Genomic DNA, 21179 nt, shown 5'->3' with positions numbered 1-21179 from the left:
AGATGTAGCCACACCAAAATCTGTGAATGCAAGAACATCACCAACTGCTGCAACAGAAAACTGAACCAAATCTGTAACTAGTGAAAACTGAGTCCAACTCCACTTAGGTGAGTGATCAACATCAACCTCAAACAGTAGATTGTCATAAGACCATGTTACATCCATGTCAAACATAGGATTGTCCATGAAGTGAACATCAACACTGTGCTGATCAATAGTATAACATGACTACTACATCACTCACCTCGTCATTAATAACAAGTGTACTATCTTCAGAGCACACATCTACAACCACATGCATACTACTAAACTTGTTGCTAGATGGGTCAACTGACACAGAAGTGGCTATTGTTATGATAATATCCTCGCATGCTCTTGCTCCCACTATCGCTACATCGCCAACATATACATGATCTTGGGAACTCATGCCAACAACTGCATCATCTGACTCAACCTGACATGAATTCTCATCACATTCCTCTATTGTTCCCAACTCATGCAGTGTCTCATTAAAAATGTCCCGCATATCAGTAGCCAAAATTGTATCATTACATTTTGCTCTACGAAAAAGTGATATGATGCTCTACTCAAAATCTGAGATTCAAAATAAGTTGGGTCATCTTTTTGTGATTTTGATTCAGCTCATTCACTAGCTCATCCAACTGTTTAACAATAGCTCGTAGCTCATATTCTCCATCCCTAGATAGAGAAGTACGCCCTCTGTGGGTATAATGGATACCAAACCTCCTGTCACCATCCATAATGTTAAAAACAGAATCTCTAAAACAAGCACCAATCAAACTAAGCCCAATTCCTGCAGGCTGGCAGGAAACCGCTCTAATACCACTGTAAAAACCTTTGGTTTACCTCTGCAAGTCTTAATGAACAAATTCCTCTTTCCCTTTGTTTTATTTCTTAAAAAAAAAATAATTCAGAAGATATCGTTAATAGATTTTGCATTCTGTAACCAACTGGGTTATGTCATCGAAGATTTTGTATTTTGTAGCAACAAGTAGAATAGGATTATTATGTAGCCGACGGACCCCTTCGGGAAGGTTCGGCGAGTAGTATTTATACCCCATCTGGGATCATTGTAAATCATCTTATCAAGTATAATATAATCTCTTGGCATATGCAAATAAAGGAGTATTACTGTTGTTGTTCGTGTTCATTCTCTGTGTGCATTTCTTAATTAACCTATGCGGTAAACAGAATATATGTTAACACAAAGGAAAACTCTATGATCATAAAGATATCTCCAGAATTACATTCGATTTTATTTTCAAGAAAATCAAATGTCTCTGAGCAAACTTGTATTCCAAAATTCCAATGCTTAAATGAACCTAATTGTTGTATGTAAATGCTGGAACAGCCAATCAGCAAAGAGTGTCCAGAATGTATCCACATGGCTCCAATTTTCAGCAACAGCTACCTCTTAACTCCTAACACCAGCAGAAACCCCATCATCCAATGCTAATTTAGAAGAATTTCGGCCCCAGCAGTAATGTCAGCAGAAGTAATTGATGTTGGATGTCAATTATATAGCATAGGCTTACTCACGTGTTCCCAGACGTATACTCGGCCTTTGCTATTCATAATTGTTGATCAAACCACTTGCCTTATTTATTCAGTATTCAATCTGAAAATTCAGTACTCAACACATCTTTCCATAATACACCTTCAACTGTCATAATCACTAAATCAATCAGTCCTCAATTGCCCAACAGTAGCAATTGATCAAACTCCAAAATGTTTGTCTCTTTAGCCACAGTGAACACAGTAGGAGAATCCAACAAATATCAAATCCATTATACTTCAATAGTGGAATGAAAAACACTTCTCAGATACAGTGATAAACAGTAGAGTAGTTGGGCAAACTTAGCTATACCTCAGCAACCAAATTGCAAAAAGAATTTCCAAACCCTTATACATCAGCAAGGGCATACAATTAAGAACCTAGGAAGAAGCCACAAAGGCAACAAAATCAAATATATAACAAGCGTGCTTTTTCCAATGAAATGAGCTTGTATTTATAACCTCCAGATTCCCTTTTGTTGCCAAAATACAACTTCACTCAAGAAGCTTCACTATACAACATTAATTAGAAGCTTCCACTAAATTCTCTCACTTGACCTGGCTTAACTAATTAATAAATGGCACTTTCCAATGATAACTCAACTCTCAACCTAAGTGAAATTATAAAGTTAAATTATAACTTTATAATAAGCCATTTAATAATTACTAATAATTCGGCTAATAAAAATATAATAACTCCCAAAATACTCATCATTTAAATATGCTGTCTGCGATAGGAGTCATACCTATTATTTTTCCATGTGACCAAATGCACTTTCCAAAAATAGAAAGGGTCCATCTTGATCAATACCAACTTACCACAAATAATAAGTACACAAAACTAAGCCCAAACGAAGTCCAATTTAAGCCAAACGAAGACCAACCTGTAGCTTACTTAAATATGGAGAAGATAAGACCCTCCCAAGCCAAGTCACTGCCACAGAAGACCCTCTATCCACAATAATTAGCCTAAAAGGATCAAAATAATAGGCTAATCCCTAGAACTCTAATGCCGACAAAATTGGGGACATTATATTTTGGAGTGGATTGCATATGGAAATAGCGAGCTTTAAAATATGCAAATGAGGAGTAAAGTGTAATGAAATGGAAGCACAGCATTCTTTATTAGGCATAAGTCATGCTATATATCTAGCAAGCATGTAGGAAATTCCTTTTCAACCATACGGCAGCCATATGGAGGTTCATGGAATGCATATTGGTGGGACTTGCACTTGCATTCTCATGAGGGAAAAAGAGGGACTTGCTTCCATATTAGAACGGGATTTTATCCCCGACTACATATGCATGTAAGTGAGAATTTGCATGTGCAACTTAGAGAAGTAGACGGAAGAATAGAAGAAGCAACTTGACATATACAAAAAAAAATACAAATCTGAAAATGGAAATGATGAGACTTGCATAAACAATATAAAATATATGTACAACAAAAACCTTATGAAAAATAACAAGGAGTCATACCCGTTTATCAAGAGGCAAAAGAAGAAGTCGTTTTAAACACTTGTGAAAAATCTGAAAATGCAATCAAAGAGATTTCTTGGATTTAGAAAGATTGCAGGACGAAGTGTTAAATAGACTTCGAATCTTGACTTGATCCTTTCAAGAGATGAGTCAAATTCGTAGCTTGCCAAGTGTAGGAAAGTAGAGCAAAAAATTGCATCATTTTAGCAACCATTTTGACCAAGCAATGTGCAACATGCAAAGAATATGGAAAATGGCATCCATAGCATATCAAGTGATTTAAGAGACTTGATTGCAAGCTAGGAAGGATAGGAAATGCTTTCAAACTGACCTTGATCCAAACACTTTTTGTTTCAATGTTGCAAATTGCTCAAAACTATGGCATTTTTAAGAAAAAAAAGTGCACTAGATGGGTTGAGAAATGAAGGAAATGCTCAATAAAATCCCTTTTAGAGTAGCCCAATGTAACATCCGGTTTTCCCGGGTCTATATTAAGTTTTAACATCTATCATACTCAAAGAATACATCGTTTCATAGGAAGACAATTATATCATTCAGATTCATGTGAATAAGATTTACCGCTAAAATCAATTAAACAAAATTTCTTAACTTAAACACTTGAAATATCATCAAACGAAATTATTACAAAAATTGAAAACTACATACCTTAGAAAACTGAGATTGAATTCAAACTAGGGATGGTTCTGCAACCACCCGGGTTAGTCCACATATACACTATAACAATTTCACATGACAACTATCATCTAAAAACCACTATCTTAAAATCAAATGATAATTACAATTAAATACTTCTATTATTTTAACTTAGGGCATCACATACCACTGTATCAATTAGGGCATCATTTACCATCGGTTTATTCAGGGGTTATGATACTGCCATATCACTTAGGGCTTCCGCTATCACAGATTCAATTAGGGCTTTCGATACCACTGATTCAGATGGGGCTTCCAATACCACGGATTCAATTAGGGCTTCCGATACCACTGTATCATTTAGGGTACCAGTGATCTTTCAATCAATTAGGGCTTCAGATTCCTTTCCTTCCAATTACTTAACTGTGACAGTATCTCAAGATTAAAAAATATACTATATTCATTATTCATGAAAGTAAAATGACAGTAACAATGAAATAACTCAATTTAACCTTACCTCCTATATAAGAGTAATAATACCTGTTTCCGATAAACAATTGAATGTATGACTTATCCTTGTCCGATGCACATCTGACAACTTAAGGAGAGGTGAAACATTGTCAGGGGCTTTACCACCCAACCTCGGACCAAATCTTATCCCCACATGATCTCTAACAAGAAAGACCCTCCTTACCCGGAATAGACAGGGGTCATCTTGCCATCCACTGGACATCCTTGTATTTAACACACCATACGACTTGGCAACAAGAGAATACAATATCAGGATCAAGCATGAGCTAATATTATTAACAAATCTAATTTCTTGATTTTGTTTACAAGTTAAATCTTCATCTCTTCACCATTCTTTGGCCTATCTGCCAAGTGAATTCCTCGGTGTCAATATATTCTAATTTCTTGTTTGGTAATATGTTAAAGCTTTGCAATCATATGGATTCATTCAAGATTATCTCAATTTTAATGGACTGTATAATTGGTGTAGGCTCAGGATCATTTAAATGATTGGATTCGTAAAACACCTCGGATATCATTTCTATTCATTTCTCTGCTCAAATTAATCACTAGTTCAAAGATACTTATCTGCCTATATGTTTCATCAGGCCAAAGTCTCATAAAGCCTATGTAACGCATACACTGTTTTCTCTTAATTTATTCCTCTTCACCTTCAATGGCATCTTTGCTGGTGAGTTCCTTGGTGTTTGAACATTATGACATCTTTTACATTTTTATTAAATGCATGGAAAGAAATATAATATGATAAACAGGTTCTTTGGTTCATGGATTTTAATATTGTTTTACATCCTCTGTATAACAACGACATTCTCATAATTATTGATAGTAAACAAGTAGCATGATAACAAATTCTTGTATTTTCTTTCATAGATTCATCTACACCTCATCACCATAATCAGGCCATCAAGCCGGTGATTCCTTGGTGCCTTCAAATTAGCTTTACAAATATTCTTCGCACCTTCTTCACCCTATTATGGCTTTTAGCCTAGTGAATTCCTTGGTGCCTTCAAATTATCTCATCTCAATTATTAAACTTATATCTAAACTGCATGATAAATGTTTTTCTGAGAAGACAGAGTTTTAAGATGAAATTCAGAAAGTTGCATATTATAACAATAACAGACTTGAGTAAAATCATTTTTATGACAATCGATTGATCTCTAGTAGATTATAATGATTTGATAAATGTTATAGACAGCTACATTCATATCCCTATAAGAAAAGGCAAACTGAATAAATATTGTTTGGCTCTATCTCAAATCGATGACTCAAAAGGAAACTAAATACTTGTCAAGAATGATGAGGGAATCATACACGTTTGCTATAGGGATGTTTGCATATTAATACCAAACTTTTAAGGTATGAGAAACGTTTCTATGAAATGCATTAAATGCCCTTATGTGACTCTGCCCTATGAATATGTAGCTCGGTATTGAATGAGTTCCCAACCCACAGCAAGACTCTCAGCCGTATGCACAATTATTACTTGTTGTTGCTTCTTCAATTGTTTTCCATGCTAGCTAAAAGGGCTCGAATATTAAATGGCTTGGAAGTCGAGAGCAAAATAGAAAAAGGTGTCGAGTTACATTTGAAGTTCTCATATTATAGACGTGAGCTAGTCCTTACGGCTTCCATCGATTACAAGATCATATTCGGATTCTTTAATCAATCGGCTAAAAAGAAAATAAAGAGGGAAATTTTGAAAAGGAAAGAAGATGAAGAGTTTTTAAATAATTAATATTATTTATATTTATCTTATTTGTAATATTACTTATTAATTATTAAATTATAATGGTGCCAAAAATCATTTTATTTATTAAATGCACATATACAAATTATTATTAAAATAATATGATGAGAGATAAATTATAATCCTTTAAGATATGTTTCATATTTTAACTCAAATTATTTTAATTAAATTATTATTAAATGGCTCATGTGGGTCCTGCAAATATATTCCATTCCAAGTCACTAGGTCTTCTACCCATCTGCTCAGTTATGGTGATGCTCCTGCTTAATTCTTTTCTAACAATGCTTCCACCCCTTCGACATGCTCCCTGCAAGGAATTTCTCAGTAATTAAATTATAAATTATTTTATCATAAATAATCATAACAGTTAACCTTTCATCTTAATTCCATGAATTTGCAATTAACGATCAACTAACATGTCATCTTCACTTGAAATCATAACGACCAACTATCTTACCATTTTGCTAGATTCTATCAAATTAAACTGCCAACTAACTTCGTGCGAACCTCAACGGCTATATTTCAAGTTAGGTCAAAAATTGGGATGTAACAACCAATGTGTTCTTTGGGTGATTTTAGGCAAACATGACCCACAGATCATCAAAAATGACCAAGAAATGCCAACATATGAGCATTTGAAGGCTGCAAAATCCTTTCTTGGAGAGAAACGCCCAAAAAATTGAAGCTTTGAGAGCCAAAAATGTGTTTTTGGGCTAAAAATCATCACTTTGAGGTGTTCAATAAAAAGGACTCATATTATGAAGTAGAAGACACTTTTTGGTTGCATTTACATATTGGAAATACATGTAATAGAGCCCAAAATTGCCACTTTGGCTTGAGTGAGGATTTGAGTGATTAAAAAATGTGTTTTTGAGAGTCATTTACATGTTAGGATGATATGCAAATGGGTTAAAAATCACCACTTTCCCTTGGCTCACTTTGAAGACTCGAAAACATATTTGAAAACACATGTAACAAGGCCCAAAATCACCACTTTTGATTAAGCTTTGTGGAAATGGATTTTCTTTTATCACATACATATGCAATTGGGTCCAAAATACCACTTTGTCTAAGTTAAGTGAAAATAGGTTTTCTTAGATCACATACATATGCAATTGGGTCCAAATCACAACTTATGTCTAAGTTAAGTGAAAACTCACTTTAGACATGCACTTACATGTTATAGAAACATGTTATTCAATTTTAAAAATTCATTATGTGGTAATTTTAAAAGATATACATGCAATGGATTAGGAAAAACTCATTTAAATGCATTAATATATATAAAATAAACGTATACATGCAAAAACATATGTAAATGGGTTAGATTTTGCCACTTACATTGATTAAATAAGTTTTAAATATGCAAAAGCATATTAAAAACCCACTCAACACATTAAAATGTGTTATTGCATTGAAAAAGTCCATTTAAATTAATGCTCGGACTTGTATTTTAGGGGAAGTGGATTTTCACATAGTGATTTGCATGTTGATGTATGCAATATGTAATTAAAATCTCACTTTACACTAATGTTTTAGGAGAGGGGCTTGGTAAAGTGTTAATGCAGGATAAGCACCCTATAGCATTTGAGACCCAGAAGTTGAGGAGGCCAAAGAGGAGTTACAATATTTGCGATAAGGAAATGTGAGCCATCATGCATGTGTTGTCTAAATTCAAGCAGAAAATTTGTAGAGAAAATAGATCATAACAATCTGAAACTTTTCCTTACTGTTGTGAAGTTTTCACACCATCGCCCCAAAATTTTGGGGACCCCCTTTTTTCGATCACCTTGGTAAAAAATTTTGAAGTTGTCCCAAAAAATTTTGATTCGAACTTTTTTGAAAACTTTGTCTTGGACACCTTCAGGCCAGAAGGGAGAGGGTTAGATTTATTTTCACCTAGTTTCAACTTGATTTTCCGGAACGACCAATTTCATCCTTAGGCCAAACAAATTTCAAAGAGCCACACTTGGTAGGATAAAATTGTAGACTTTGTACTCACACGATTTTTTTTGAAAATTTGGATATAATTGTATAAAATTGAGTAATTTTCAAAAAATGAAATTTTTGTTAGATTTGAGTTTTTTGGAAAGTCTTGAATTTTTCAGAGAGATGATTTACTTTTGTCAAAAAATTAAAATGGCTTAGCAAAATCAATGTGAATTAAACAGAGTAACGAGAATCGCCATAAAATCGCCTGAATCGGCGATTCGGCGATTAGATTCAGCAATGGCGATTTTTTTGGAGTCGGAAATCGCCATTGCCGATTTCTTCAAGTGAATCGCCTGAATCGCCGATTCAGGCGATTCAGGCAAAAAATCGCATGAATCGCCTAGAAAAATCGGCAGGAATCGCCCGCGGCCAATAAAGTATAGAGTTGTAAAATTTTAAAAAATTGCTTGGTTTTTTTACTTTGTTTTTGACCATTTCTCTTTGTTATAACCCTAAAGGGCCTTCTATTTATTCAACATGAGTAGAAGAGAGGAAAAGTGAGAGAGAAGAAGAGAAAAGAAAAGCCATAGGTTTCTAACCGGCAAGAAGAAAGAGCACAAAAGAGATCAGCAATCCATTTGGGGAGGCCATCAATTGCATTGGGAGCATTAGGGAGCTAATCTCAACACTCCTCAACTCATTTGCAAGAGGTAAGTGCTCTTTTTTTTTTTGCATGTTAGTGTATTATGCATTTTTTGTTAAATTTTTATAGTTTTCAAGATTTTTAGTTTAGATCTTGAATGTTCTTTATTTTTACTAAGTTGCAAACTAGGGTTTGTTGTTTTGTAGCTTTTATTAGCTTCAAACTTTGATATTTTACATATAAATTTTTATTGCAGCAGCCTTTGCTTTCATTTTTTGCAAATTCGCAATGGGTAGAAAAGATGAATGTTGGAAATATAACGAAGAGTTTCCTGGAAGAACCAAATATCAAACAAAATGTATTTTTTGTAAAGAAAAAATAACTTCTGGGGGTATTTATAGATTGAAATACCACATTGCTGCTATACCTGGACACGATGTTACAATTTGCACTCACCAAACTCCTGAGGCAAAACGCACTTGCTTAATGGCATTAGAAAAAATTGAAAAAGACAAAGCCAATAGGAAAATGCAACTTGAAGGGTTAAGGGGTATTGGCTCCCATGTTCCCGCATCCGCATCTGCAGCCGCATCCACATCTGCATCTGCATCAGCTTCTGCATCTGTAGGTTGTGTTGGAGAGGGTTCTTCTAAGCCTCCTTTTTATCCTAGTTCTTCTGCTCGTGCTGGTGCTAGTCGGTCACATACTGAGACAGAGTCCCACACCAACCTATTGCAGCCTAGAGTGCGGAAAAACAGAATGGATAGTTACTTTGTGCCCCGCACTACTCCTGGTTCCCAACCCACGCTTGAGGGCATGGGTTTGAACAAGGAAATTCATGATGCTGCCAGAAAGGAGATATGCAAATTTTGGTACTTTTGCAACATTCCATTTATTGCAGCCAGGTAATTGATTCTTTTTTCGTTGTTTTCTTTAAAGTTAAAATTAAAAGTAAAAGTAAAACTTTAATTATATTTACTTGTTTTATAATTTGAGTCTTTGACATCTAAATTTTTATTTGTGACAGGGCTCCTTATTGGCAGAACATGATAGACGCGGTTGCTATTTGTGGTCCGGGGTTTAAAGCCCCAACTGAGGCTGAGTTGAGCGGATACCTCTTGGATGAGATGGTAGAGGACATGAGGGCTGAGCTCGAGGAGAACCGAAAGGAGTGGATTGCAAAGGGTTGCACCATCATGACTGATGGTTGGACAGATAGGAGGAATAGAACACTCCTCAATTTTCTTGTATCCTGTGGAGGTAATTGATCATTCTACTTTCCTACATACATAATTGTAAATTTTGATTTGTTGAATGCTAATTTGTTGATGATCCATTTAATTTTAATATTCTAATTCGTTGTTTTGTTACTTGTAGGATATACCATGTTCATCAAATCCATTGATGCTTCCGCACATGTAAAAAATGCCACATACTTATGTGAGGCTATTGAGGAAGTCATAGCAGAGGTGGGAGAACAAAATGTGATCCAGGTGGTGACGGATAATGCAGCAAGTTATGTTGCTGCAGGTAAACTTTTAACTTTTCAAGTTTTGAAAATAAATTTGTTTGAATTTTGAAATTTGAATTTCTAATTGACTTAAAATTGTTGTAGGTAAACTTTTGATGGAGAGGCACCCCACCATATTTTGGTCCCCTTGTGCGGCACATTGCATTGACCTCATGTTGGAGGAAATTGGCAAACTTGAGTTTGTCAAGTCATGTGTGGAAAGGGCAAAAAACATATGCAAATTCATTTATAATCATTCATTTGTCCTTAGCACAATGAGGAAGTACACAGAAGGAAAAGAGTTAGCTCGCCCAGGTATCACGAGGTTTGCCTCGAATTTCATCACCTTGCAGTCCTTGTTGACATCAAGGGATGAATTGAGGAGCATGTTTGTTGGGCGGGAGTGGATTTCCTCTTCCTATGCTACGACCACTGTAGGGATAGATGTGGCGGATTGCATATTTGATGAGGATGGTTTTTGAAAACCCGCTAGAGAAATCCTGCAGGTAAATTTATTGCAATTTAACATTTAGTATTTTACTTTTACTTTAAGTTATATTATTTTATATTTAAGTTTTGACTCAAGTTTTTTGTTTTACTTTATATGTAGGTCACTGAGCCCCTTGTAGCTTTGCTACGAACTGCTGATGGGGAGAAGCCCTCTATGGGCTACATTTATGAGGGCATGGATAGGGCCAAGGAGGCCATCAGAGCCCAATATGCAAGAGTGCAGGAGAGGTATGGCCCTATTTGGGACATCATCGATAGGAGATGGCAGAATCAGCTCCATCGACCCATCCATGCAGCAGCTTACTTTCTGAATCCGGCATATCGTTTCCGTCCTGAGTTCAAGGCAGATGCGGAGGTTCTCACTGGCTTATACACAGTGATTCAGAGGTTGAGTAGCGATGAAGATAGCGCTGCTGCGATTGTTGAGCTAGACCAGTTCAACAATAAAGAGGGGCCACTTTTCTCTAGCAGGATGGCCATAAATGCTCAGACAACACTACAGCCAGGTAAAAATTAAATAATATATTCAATGTTCATGAATCTAGATTCTAATCTTAAAGTTGATTATGTAATTTTAGAGTTAACTTGTAATTTGTAAATGAGACTAATTGTTTCTATTTTCAATTTTTCCCTTATTGCAGATAGATGGTGGCAAATGTTTGGGGCCACAACCCCAAAACTTCAAAAAATTGCCATTCGTATTCTGAGTCAGCCAAGCAGCGCTTCTGGATGTGAGCGCAGTTGGTCCATGTTCGAGCACATCCATTCGAAGAGGAGAAACAGGTTGACAGTGCAGAAGTTGAGTGATATTGTCTTTGTTCATTACAACCTCCGTCTTAAGATCAGACAGATTTTGGGCACTGACTCCTCTCCGATCATTCTAGAGGAGATTGATCCAGAATCAGAGTGGCTCACAGAGGTTGTGGATCCAGTCTTCACTGAGGAAGACCGTGTGTGGGTTGACCAGGTGGATATAGAGGCTGAGGCAGCTAGAGCACGTTCTTCAAGCATTGGTAGACGCACACGTGCACGCACAGGCACAGGCCCTAGCGACGTTCATGAGCCCATCTTACATGCGGGAGATATGGCTCGGCAGTCCTCTAGGACCTACATTAGACGCCTTGCTACTAGGCAGACTGGATACTCAGAGGCTGAGGCTGAGGCTGCAGCCGAGCTTCAAGATGATGTTGAGGATGATGATGATGACTATGAGTCTGAGGCTTGAGCTGGAGCCTTGTTTTTATATTTTGTTTACAAATATTGATACTGAATCATTGATAGACATATGTTTCAAACTTTCATGGATCTTCATCTTAGATTCTTACATACATTTATGATTTGATGTCTTATGGATCATCTTACATACATTCTATGATTTAAATCATTGTGATCATTTGATTTCTATTTACTTCAGCTAGCCTACAATTTACATTTTAGATAACATAGTTACATATGTGATGGATTTTATGTTCCATGTTTATGTATGTTAAGTTTTAACTTCTATTTGATGATGTTATAGTGTGTTTAAGTTATATTCAATAAAGGGTGCATGAAATAAGTTTTAAATTGTTAAAATCTTTAAATTTAAAGGGTTTTTTCAAATTTGCCGATTCATTGCCGATTCACGATTCGATTCGGCCTTGCCGATTCCGATCCGATTCCGATTCTTGTTACTTTGGAATTAAATTGCAAAACTGGCATTAAATGGATTAAATTTGCCTTGAAATTTTTAAGTCTTTAATGAAATTAATAATTTAATATTGAAAAAAATGGCTTTTGGCTTGCCAAATCCGATTTTTAATAATATATTAATTACTAAATCATCATTAAATGGAAACATTTAGCATCTCCAAGGCATTATTCACATTATTTTTGCAATCTCAGTCTAATTAGCAATTTAAAAATGTAAATTTCATCTTGGCAAAATTAATTTTGGCTAAGCATCTAATTGGGGGCCAATTTTGTGTTCTAATTATTATTTTTTTTTGCTCCCAGGGTCCCAATCGGCCAGCTAGGAAAGATAGGCAAGTGGGGTATAAGAAGAAACTCTTTCCCCTTTTCTCCTCATTCCTCACTCCTCTTTCGTGCTTGGGCGATTTTTGGCTAAGAGCAGAATTCTTCTTCCTTGAGCGATTTTGAAAGGGCAGATTGGCATTATTGTTGGCGAGTTTCTTCATGATAGAGATCTCTATGTTAAGCGATTTTTCATGATTAAGGGCAGATCTGCACTATTGGCAATTTTTCATGATTAAAGACAAATTTCCCATGATTGGCAATTTTCTCTAGAGCAGATCAGACTTCTCATTCTTAGTGATTTGTTTTGGCAAGGGAAAACATTTTTAGAATTGCAAAGTTGGAGGGCAGATTTGTTACTATTCAAGTTTGATTTTATATTTCCTAGAGGGCTGCGATTTTTGAGGTATCATCTTACATCTTCTAGAGGCTGCAATTTCTCCCAAGCTAGAGCATCAAGATTTGCAGGGGATTTGAAATTCTTAAGTTTGATCCTAAATTCCAAAAGAAGACCCGGCCATTGGTAAAGGTAACTTCAAATCATTTAGAATTTAAAAGGGTCCTTAAGCGGATTTCTCTCTTTCATTCTTGTCTAGATTTGTTTCCCTTGGTTCTTCTTGCATTCATCATCCACCACTTCATCATCCCATCCTAGGAAGAAGATTGGAGATTGATAAGGGTAGAATCCATGATAGGACATTTGAAGACGTAGAAATAAGCTAGACCACCCTAGGTTGAAGTTGGAAGATATAAGTGTAGTCCATCCTAAGGTAAAGGCAAGGCAAAAATAAGTGTTAGTCCCACCCTAGGTTGAAGATTGGAGATTGATAAGTGTAGTGATAGGACTTAGCGAGACAGAAATAAGTGCAGAATCCATTGATAGAAAGAAGGTTGGAGATCGATAAGGGTAGTCCATATCACTTAGAACGAAAAGGCAAAAATAAGTGTTTAGGATGGTAGATGTTAGTGCAAGCAAGAACTCTAAGGGAACAAATACTAAGAAAGACAAAGAGGATATGATGCCCAAAATAACTTTCTTCTCGAAAATGAGGCGAATAACCAATACTAATGTTGGTACAGTAAATATGATACAGGTAAAGAACAGACTAAAGGAAGAACAATTCCCCATGGCAAAGATCTGCAAAGGCAGGATTGGCTACACAAGGGAAAGAAAGGAGTAACCAGATCATCAAGGCTTACAGTGGCGGACTTCAAATCAAAATATGGAGATCTCATTGTGCTTCTCAGCCGGATCATGGGCCAAGCTCAAGGTATGCAATTCGAAAATTGGATGTACTTCTTTATTGATGAAATTGAAAAGGGAAAAGAAGCTTCGATTGGGTTAGGATCATAAGAAAGAACCTAGAATTGCAATTTAGGACTATACAAAATCAAAAGCAATTCTACATGGGGTCCTACCTCTTTTATTTGATTTAGAGGCAATGAAAATTGAAAAGTGAATCTCAAGTAAGAGTGAATTTCAAGGAAGAGCAAATTTGGAGGAAGTGATTTGAAAATATTTGGGGCTAGAGGCCAAAGAGGTTAATTCAAGTGGACAAGAGGAGAACGTCAATAAGGCAGAATTTGGGTCAAGATTGGATGAGTTGGGGAAGGTTTCCATCAAGAAGAAACATTTGGGCACCCTTGCCTCCCTCAATGCCTTTATCAGATATGCAAAAGAATATGAGGACCATGAGAAGACACTACAGGCAACAAGCGGCATGATGAAATCGGCTGACCTGAAGATAAAGCATACACCTTGCCCTCCCATGGAAGAAATCAACGAAAGGCTAGCTAGGTTCATTGCCTTCGCAAAAAGAATGAAATAAAAAGGGAGATTTATATTAAAAGATCATTTGATGTAAGCCCAAGTGGCAATTTCTCTTTCTTCTAGAATAGGACAAGTGTCTAATTCTCATTTGGCCAGCATTTTGGTGCCTTCTCATTGGTTGCTACTTTTTCACTTTTTTCATTGGTCCATTGACGAGGTGGCGTATTCTCATTGGCCGATGGGGTGGCAACCCTAATTAGGGTTTCTAGGACCCAATCTAGATTGTTGATTTTGCTTTTGATCTCTACTGTTGGTTGTAATTTTGGCCTCTATATAAGGTCATTTTGCTCTCATTTGTGGGGGAGTTATGTTGGAGAATTGTTGCCAAGATACTATCAAAATTGTTCTCTATTCATTGTTGTGACTTGCATGGTGGATATACATGATCATTTTGGTGTATTGCATGGTTCTTCTCATCTCTCAAATTAGAAGTAGGATTTCATTTCATGTTGCTAGAGTAGAAGTAGATAGTTAATTGTATGGTGATATTAGTAGATGTTTGATAGGGATCTATAACTAGGCCACTAGCATCCTAGCGGCTTGTTGGGGAAGCCTTGTGTGGTAAACTAGTTATTTTTCCTTTGAATCATTGCATCTATGAGGGCGGAGCCGCTGATAAACTTTCATTAGATTCAATCCCCGTCCATTTGTTAATCTTTCCATTCATAGGAGTAGGAGTAGAATAGCGAGTAGTTGATTAGTCAAGGTTTTGAAGAAGAAGGTTAAGAAAGCATAAGCCATTTGAACACTAACCCTCCATCACCATCAAAATCATCTGGCACTCGTACCGAATCACCATTACCATCATCCCAAAATCTAAGTTGTCTTCGAAGGAATAACGTAAGCCCGCCTACGTGATTACCAGCAAATCACATCGATATACTGAGTTAGTATCCACAAGTGTAAGGAACATTGGAGTTATTCTCATGTCCCATGAGTATTAACTTTTCAAGAAAGGAATTGTGAGTTTGATACTCCGTATCAGATACTCAATTGCTAATATGTTATGTGGTACAAAAACTGACATCAACACTTAACGAGATTCAATGATTGTTAGCAAAAATAGGTCAATAAGCTCCAGGCTTAGAATTTTGATATAGCACATATAAAGGGAAAGAAGAACATTGTTGTTGACACATTATCAAGGAGACCCCACTTGTGCTCTATCAGTGAGATTACAAATAATTGGCAAGGTTTGATTTCTGTGAAGTATGCCAAGGACACATAGGCCACTGGCATTATTGATTGGACAGTACAGGATGACAAATATACAGTTGTAAATGATCTCATCATTTACAAGGGGCATATCTTTTTGTTACCAGGATCAAAGATGGGGAAATAGATATTGTGTGCTCTTCATGATGCACCTATGGACTTTATTATGGACTAACCCAAAGGCCAAGGCAGAGATTGCATCTACATTGTGGTGGACAAACTTACTAAAATTGCCCACTTTTTTTCAATCACCACTACATATACAACAATACAAGTAGCAAATTTGTTTTTCCGAGAGGTATTAAGACTTCATGGTTTTCTGAGAAGCATAGTCAGTGTCAAGGACTGCAGGCTCATGAGTAATTTTTAGCAAGAGTTGTTTAGGCTCAATCGCATTAAGCTCACTCCAAGCACTAACTACCACCCCTAGACAAACGATCAGTCAAAAGTTATTAATAAATGGGTGGAGGAATAACTTTGAAACTACATTTTGGGGTTAAAAAGGACATGGATCAAATGGTTATATCTGTGTGAGTATTGCTACAAAACAACCTACCATGTGCATCCAGATGTCACCCTTTATGACATTGTATGGGTATGATGCAGCTAGCTTATTAATAGGATTCTATTTTTGGTGACATAAGAGTATCTAGTACCAAGGACCTCTAATAGGACATCTTGAACATAGGGAGGGCCTTGAAGGAGAACACCCAAAAAACTAAGAATCAACAAAAACAATTCACCTATCAGGGCATAGTCGAGCTTCATTTGAGGTGTGTGATATGGTATATCTTATGTTGTAAATGAATATTAAGTCTACAAAAATGAAATAATAAGAGATTCACTGAACCGGTTATGTCATCACCCGTAGGAAGTGTGCTATGTTAATATACATATAGATTCTAGTCAACACAAATTTATGGAGCAAGAAAGATGTATACATAGGAGCGATAAAACAGTAGCATCATAAATGACAAATATAAGGAGAGTAATCTTAGAACAAGTCTTCCAAATATTACGGCAATGAAATCCCCCAAGATATATTATTGAGCTATATGACTCAAAGGAGCTTATATTACCTTGGTTATTATTAAGCATAGAAAATTATTGTTCCTTGAGTTAGAAGCATACAATCACCATGAATCTTGGAACCATAAAGAATGGGGTACATTCATCAAGACGACGAACATTACAGGATGCATTTCTAAATTCTAATCATATCCAATATGAAAGGGGTAGACTTTAATAACCGCTAACACAAAATCTCCACCAATAGGACACAAAAGAAAATCTTATTGGTGCTTGGGAGAGATCGGCGGGAAGGAATAAGATAATCCATCTGCAATGTAAGGGAAAGAGATATAAGTATTCACTCATACCTATTCGGTCCGTCCCTTGCTGCGTATTGGCTATTCTTTGAAATATATATGCCATTATCATGAAATATACGTTGGCTGGATAAAGACAACAAGGATATATAGGAGGATAGCATCATAGGAAGGAAGTCCCTTGCACAGTCAATACTACTATATCAGAGAGCCAAACTATACATCTGCAGATTAATATATATAATTTTGCATAGAGCAGTGATTCTTATAACAACATTGGTAGAATATATTACTCATAAAATAATCTTGTATATCCTAAATTGTCATGTTAGATATAGCAGTGACTTAGCTATTTAATCTTATACAAAAAATATTAATAGGTAATATCATTCTAAGTGATAAGGAAATTAGTTTCTCATAACTAAGTTCCCAAAAGAATTGTCCCTACTCCCTCGTACATAAACAACCAGAGGGGAAGGAACATTACAGTGTGAGAACTCTAGGAAGGGTTTTCAGTAGATCTACACTTTCTGAGGACAAAATCTCTCAAGAGAGATAATTGCCTGCAGGTGTGAGATACCACCCAAGGGTGATTCACAGGAAATCTTCATCATAGGATGACTGGGGAGAAGGAAATTCATTAGATCACACTGGTATTTAGGCAGCATTGCATCAGCTGTCCGCAGATTCGAATTAGAGGTCTTGAAATATAAAAAATGTTTCAATAAATTAGATATTCATACCTTGCTTTGGGTTCATAACTTCCAAATCTGAGCTGGACATGGGTTTCTACAGGTTTGAATAGACATTAAATACTAAAAGATATTTTCTGTAGCAGATCAGGGGGCATTTGCAGAGATAGACAGCAAAGGAAAGAGGTGGTTGAGTATCCAGACAGTTCCCAGTCAAACTGTCCATCTAAAGTCAATAGCCAGCAGCATACGGATTGGATGTGAGGTATAAGGGTAACAAGTATTAACCAGAAATCAGATAATTATCAGGCGTCTACATCAAGCTTGCTGCTGCCAGCAGAAATTGAGGGTTATTTTAACAAATACATCAAATTCGCTATCATTCTATGTAGTCAATGATAATCCTGATATGATTATGCATTTGACTGAAAAGGTACAATATAATAAAAGTTGTTGAAATATTGTTATTTCTTGCAACTAGATTTAGTTTCTTTATCAGCATTGTTATTTTAAGTATTGCAAACCATTACTGGTAAACAGATAAAAATGTTTATTTAGAAAAAAATCACAAAAAAAACAGAAAACCTGCCAAAATCAGAGTTGTTCGCAAGATAACGGACTTGGCCAAATACCATATCCGAGGCATTTCACTACAATTCTACACACCTCGATAAGGACATCAATTGTTTATCCAAAAGAAAACTGTCAAAACATCAAGGCAATTCCTCAATTTTCACATTTTGCCCTACAAAGAACCACTCGTGGTCTTAACCATCTCTGTAAGGAGGAGAAAGTGAAGCTTGGTTATATTTCCCCACAATTTAAGAACTCGGCATTGGCTCTAAACATGAATATCACATACTTACATTATAGTTACACAAGACCAAACAGTGAAATAAAACCAGTGTATGGTGTAAGAATACTTGAATAGTATCCTCGTGACCTTGTGATCAGGGAAAATCTAGAAGCAAATCATTATAGCCTGATAGTCTTACAAACATAAAAAATTTATGCTTCTATTCAATCTTTGTCTTAGCTAATTTTTTCTACAGACAAAAGCCTATAAGTGCTATGATCAAGCCATGTAGTACCCTTTATGGTTTTCCTGAATTGAGTTTGGGTTTAGATTGGGGAAGATAATTTCCATGTTGTTTAGACAAACAAATCTTAAAAGATAGGGACGTTCAAAGCTGGAAACTTCTCAAAATTTGTGCACTACAAGCCATATAAAAGTTTAAAACTGTTGGACCATTCAGACAATTGACATGATGACAGGAGAGAGGTGATGCTTACCACTTTGCATCACACAATCAGCGTTGTCATCGATTGGCAACTAGTAGCAAAGGCAAGCAAACGGCATTAACTTAGAAGACTAAAGCAAGCCACTGGTAGAGTCTCACACCAGTACAGAGGAGATAGCAGATATGAAGTTCACACCGGCACAAGGAACAAAGTGCAATCATAGGTAGAATGCAAGAGTTCAGATTCACCATTGTTGTGACATGACAAAAGGACAATGATAGAAGGTGTTGTGACAGGTACCCAGCTCAGAGTCTGTAATAACCCCAATCGGTTATAACTTCATCAAACACCAAATTCTTTTATAATTCAGTTGTTTGACATTTCGTCAAATACCTTGCAAGTAAGCTTTGATACCACTATAATAAGCCCTGTTGGCTCTCAAAGAATCTGTGCTAAAGAAATGATTTCCTTTTTTGTTTTTGAGGTTTTGCAATTTATGATACAACAATATAGCAGCAAAATAGAAGATATTACAATAATAATTTCAACTCAAATATTTGGATATTACATAGGGAATATACAGCTAAAAATTTCAGATTTTAATATCAAATTAGATACTAAGTATTTTCACAAAACACCAACAACCCATTTGATAAAATATCCCCTATCATCTAAATCAACAATACCCAGAAAAATTAGAAGTTACAATTCATAAACTTCCAAGTAAAACATGCCTTAAAACCCTTTGAAATGAAGTTTAGCAGCAGCAAAAGAATTCTCCAACAAACAAATGCAATTGCAGATGTGTAAAACATTGCTCCCAAAGTGCAGATAGAAAATAATGCTTGGCAACAAATATAAATGTGTGCTCAACCAACTCCAAATTAACCAGCACCCAATCGCTTCTCAGCAACAGTAATAATAGTATAAGAAGACGCCAAATTCCAAATTCCCAACACTACAATATCTCCCAACCACAGTGTATACAGCAATGGAGATAAAGAACAATTCTCATAAAACTAATTCACAATACCTCAACTGTGAATTACAATGAACTTTTCAAGAACAAACCCTTATACTTCAGCAAGGGCATAGAAAAATCAAACCTTAGAAATGTCACAAAGACGACAAAGCAAAATAAGATAATCAAATAATCGGATGTCTTTCCCATCAAATGGCCTCATATTTATAATCTCAAAATGGCACAAGTTTCCCAAATGAACTTCACTTAATAGGCTTCCCACACACAACATTAAAATATAATAAAGTGTCATTAATATAATTTATTAATTGCTTTTGGCTCCAAGAATGACCTTTTCCACCATAACTTAATATTTTGACACACAAGGCCACTATTTCTTATTCCCATGATTTAAATATTTCCGTCCCGGTTCCAACAAGCTACGATACTGAGGTCACCAACCAACAACACCAACAAAAGTAGCAACCTCTACATATTTAGATAAATAATAAAAATAATTCAACCGTCTTGCGAAAATAACTGAAAAAGCATCAAAATCAAAATCTAACAACACCAAAGTGATCCTGATGATGAAAGACAATGAATAAACCTGACAAGGTGACTTACTATAAATAGATGCTCCCTCCAAGATTCTTGGAGCCCAAACTGGAAGCCCGAAATAAAAATTGAGAGCATTACACAACTCCTCTAACTCAACTAAGCTCATCAGAACCAATAGTTTGACTTACTATAAATAGTAAGTCCCTCAAATGGAGCCAAAACAAACCATAGGCTGCTGAAAAGCCTATAACCCCACAACTGAGATTCTCAAATCCCATTGTTAGCTCACGAGGGTCGCGATGGTGAACTAACCAAGCCAACTGCAAGAACCTTCTAAAACTGGGGACATTATAGTCTTCAAAAGAGAAAAGGTTGTCATCTATGTAAGGTAGGACTCTAGGTAGTCTGGCAAGCCTACCAGTCTAGGCACCTACAAGTCAGTAGTTACAAGTGTAATGTGACCAACTCATATGAGCAATTCAAATTTTCAATTTGCCAATTGAGCGGGATTTTCAAATTAGGTTTTCGTGTCCGGAGGTTGATAAGTGAAAAAAGCAAAAAGCACATGAGACGAGAATGTCGTTGAAGCAAGCATATGTTGTAGAGAAGTTGAAAAAGAAGATCAAGGAGAGGAGGCGAATAAGTGCAGACTAGTTTTACATTAAGGCAGCAAGGAATAGGCAGAAGTGAAAGGTGATACAAAGCTGATCACAGGGAAAGCCAAAGCAGAGGAGAGAGGTCAAAGGACCTTC

The 21179-nt window shown here is 36.1% G+C and overlaps 3 protein-coding genes across 4 annotated transcripts in view; 2 read left to right on the top strand and 1 right to left on the bottom strand.

The window, feature by feature from the left end:
- LOC149553974 (indole-3-acetaldehyde oxidase-like) overlaps positions 1–21179 on the bottom strand; it is a 234801-nt gene that overhangs the window by 85949 nt on the left and 127673 nt on the right. The gene's annotated exons all lie outside the window — the stretch shown is intronic.
- On the top strand, positions 8644–10823 carry LOC149553976 (uncharacterized). The gene is made up of 5 exons (XM_089789305.1): positions 8644–9469; positions 9592–9824; positions 9942–10094; positions 10180–10580; positions 10685–10823. The coding sequence occupies exons 1-4, from the start codon at positions 8853–8855 to the stop codon at positions 10554–10556; spliced, it is 1380 nt and encodes a 459-aa protein (XP_089645431.1). The 5' UTR covers positions 8644–8852; the 3' UTR covers positions 10557–10580; positions 10685–10823.
- On the top strand, positions 10739–11986 carry LOC149553975 (uncharacterized). The gene is made up of 3 exons (XM_089789306.1): positions 10739–11090; positions 11226–11367; positions 11469–11986. The coding sequence occupies exons 1-3, from the start codon at positions 10739–10741 to the stop codon at positions 11476–11478; spliced, it is 504 nt and encodes a 167-aa protein (XP_089645432.1). The 3' UTR covers positions 11479–11986.

Source organism: Cupressus sempervirens, chromosome 6, assembly GCF_028749045.1.
Source record: "Cupressus sempervirens isolate cs-2001-9-10 chromosome 6, ASM2874904v1, whole genome shotgun sequence".
Classification (NCBI taxonomy): Eukaryota; Viridiplantae; Streptophyta; class Pinopsida; order Cupressales; family Cupressaceae; genus Cupressus; species Cupressus sempervirens.
The sequence above is the reverse complement of the archived record's forward strand: the minus strand, read 5'-3'. Positions and strand labels throughout refer to the sequence as shown.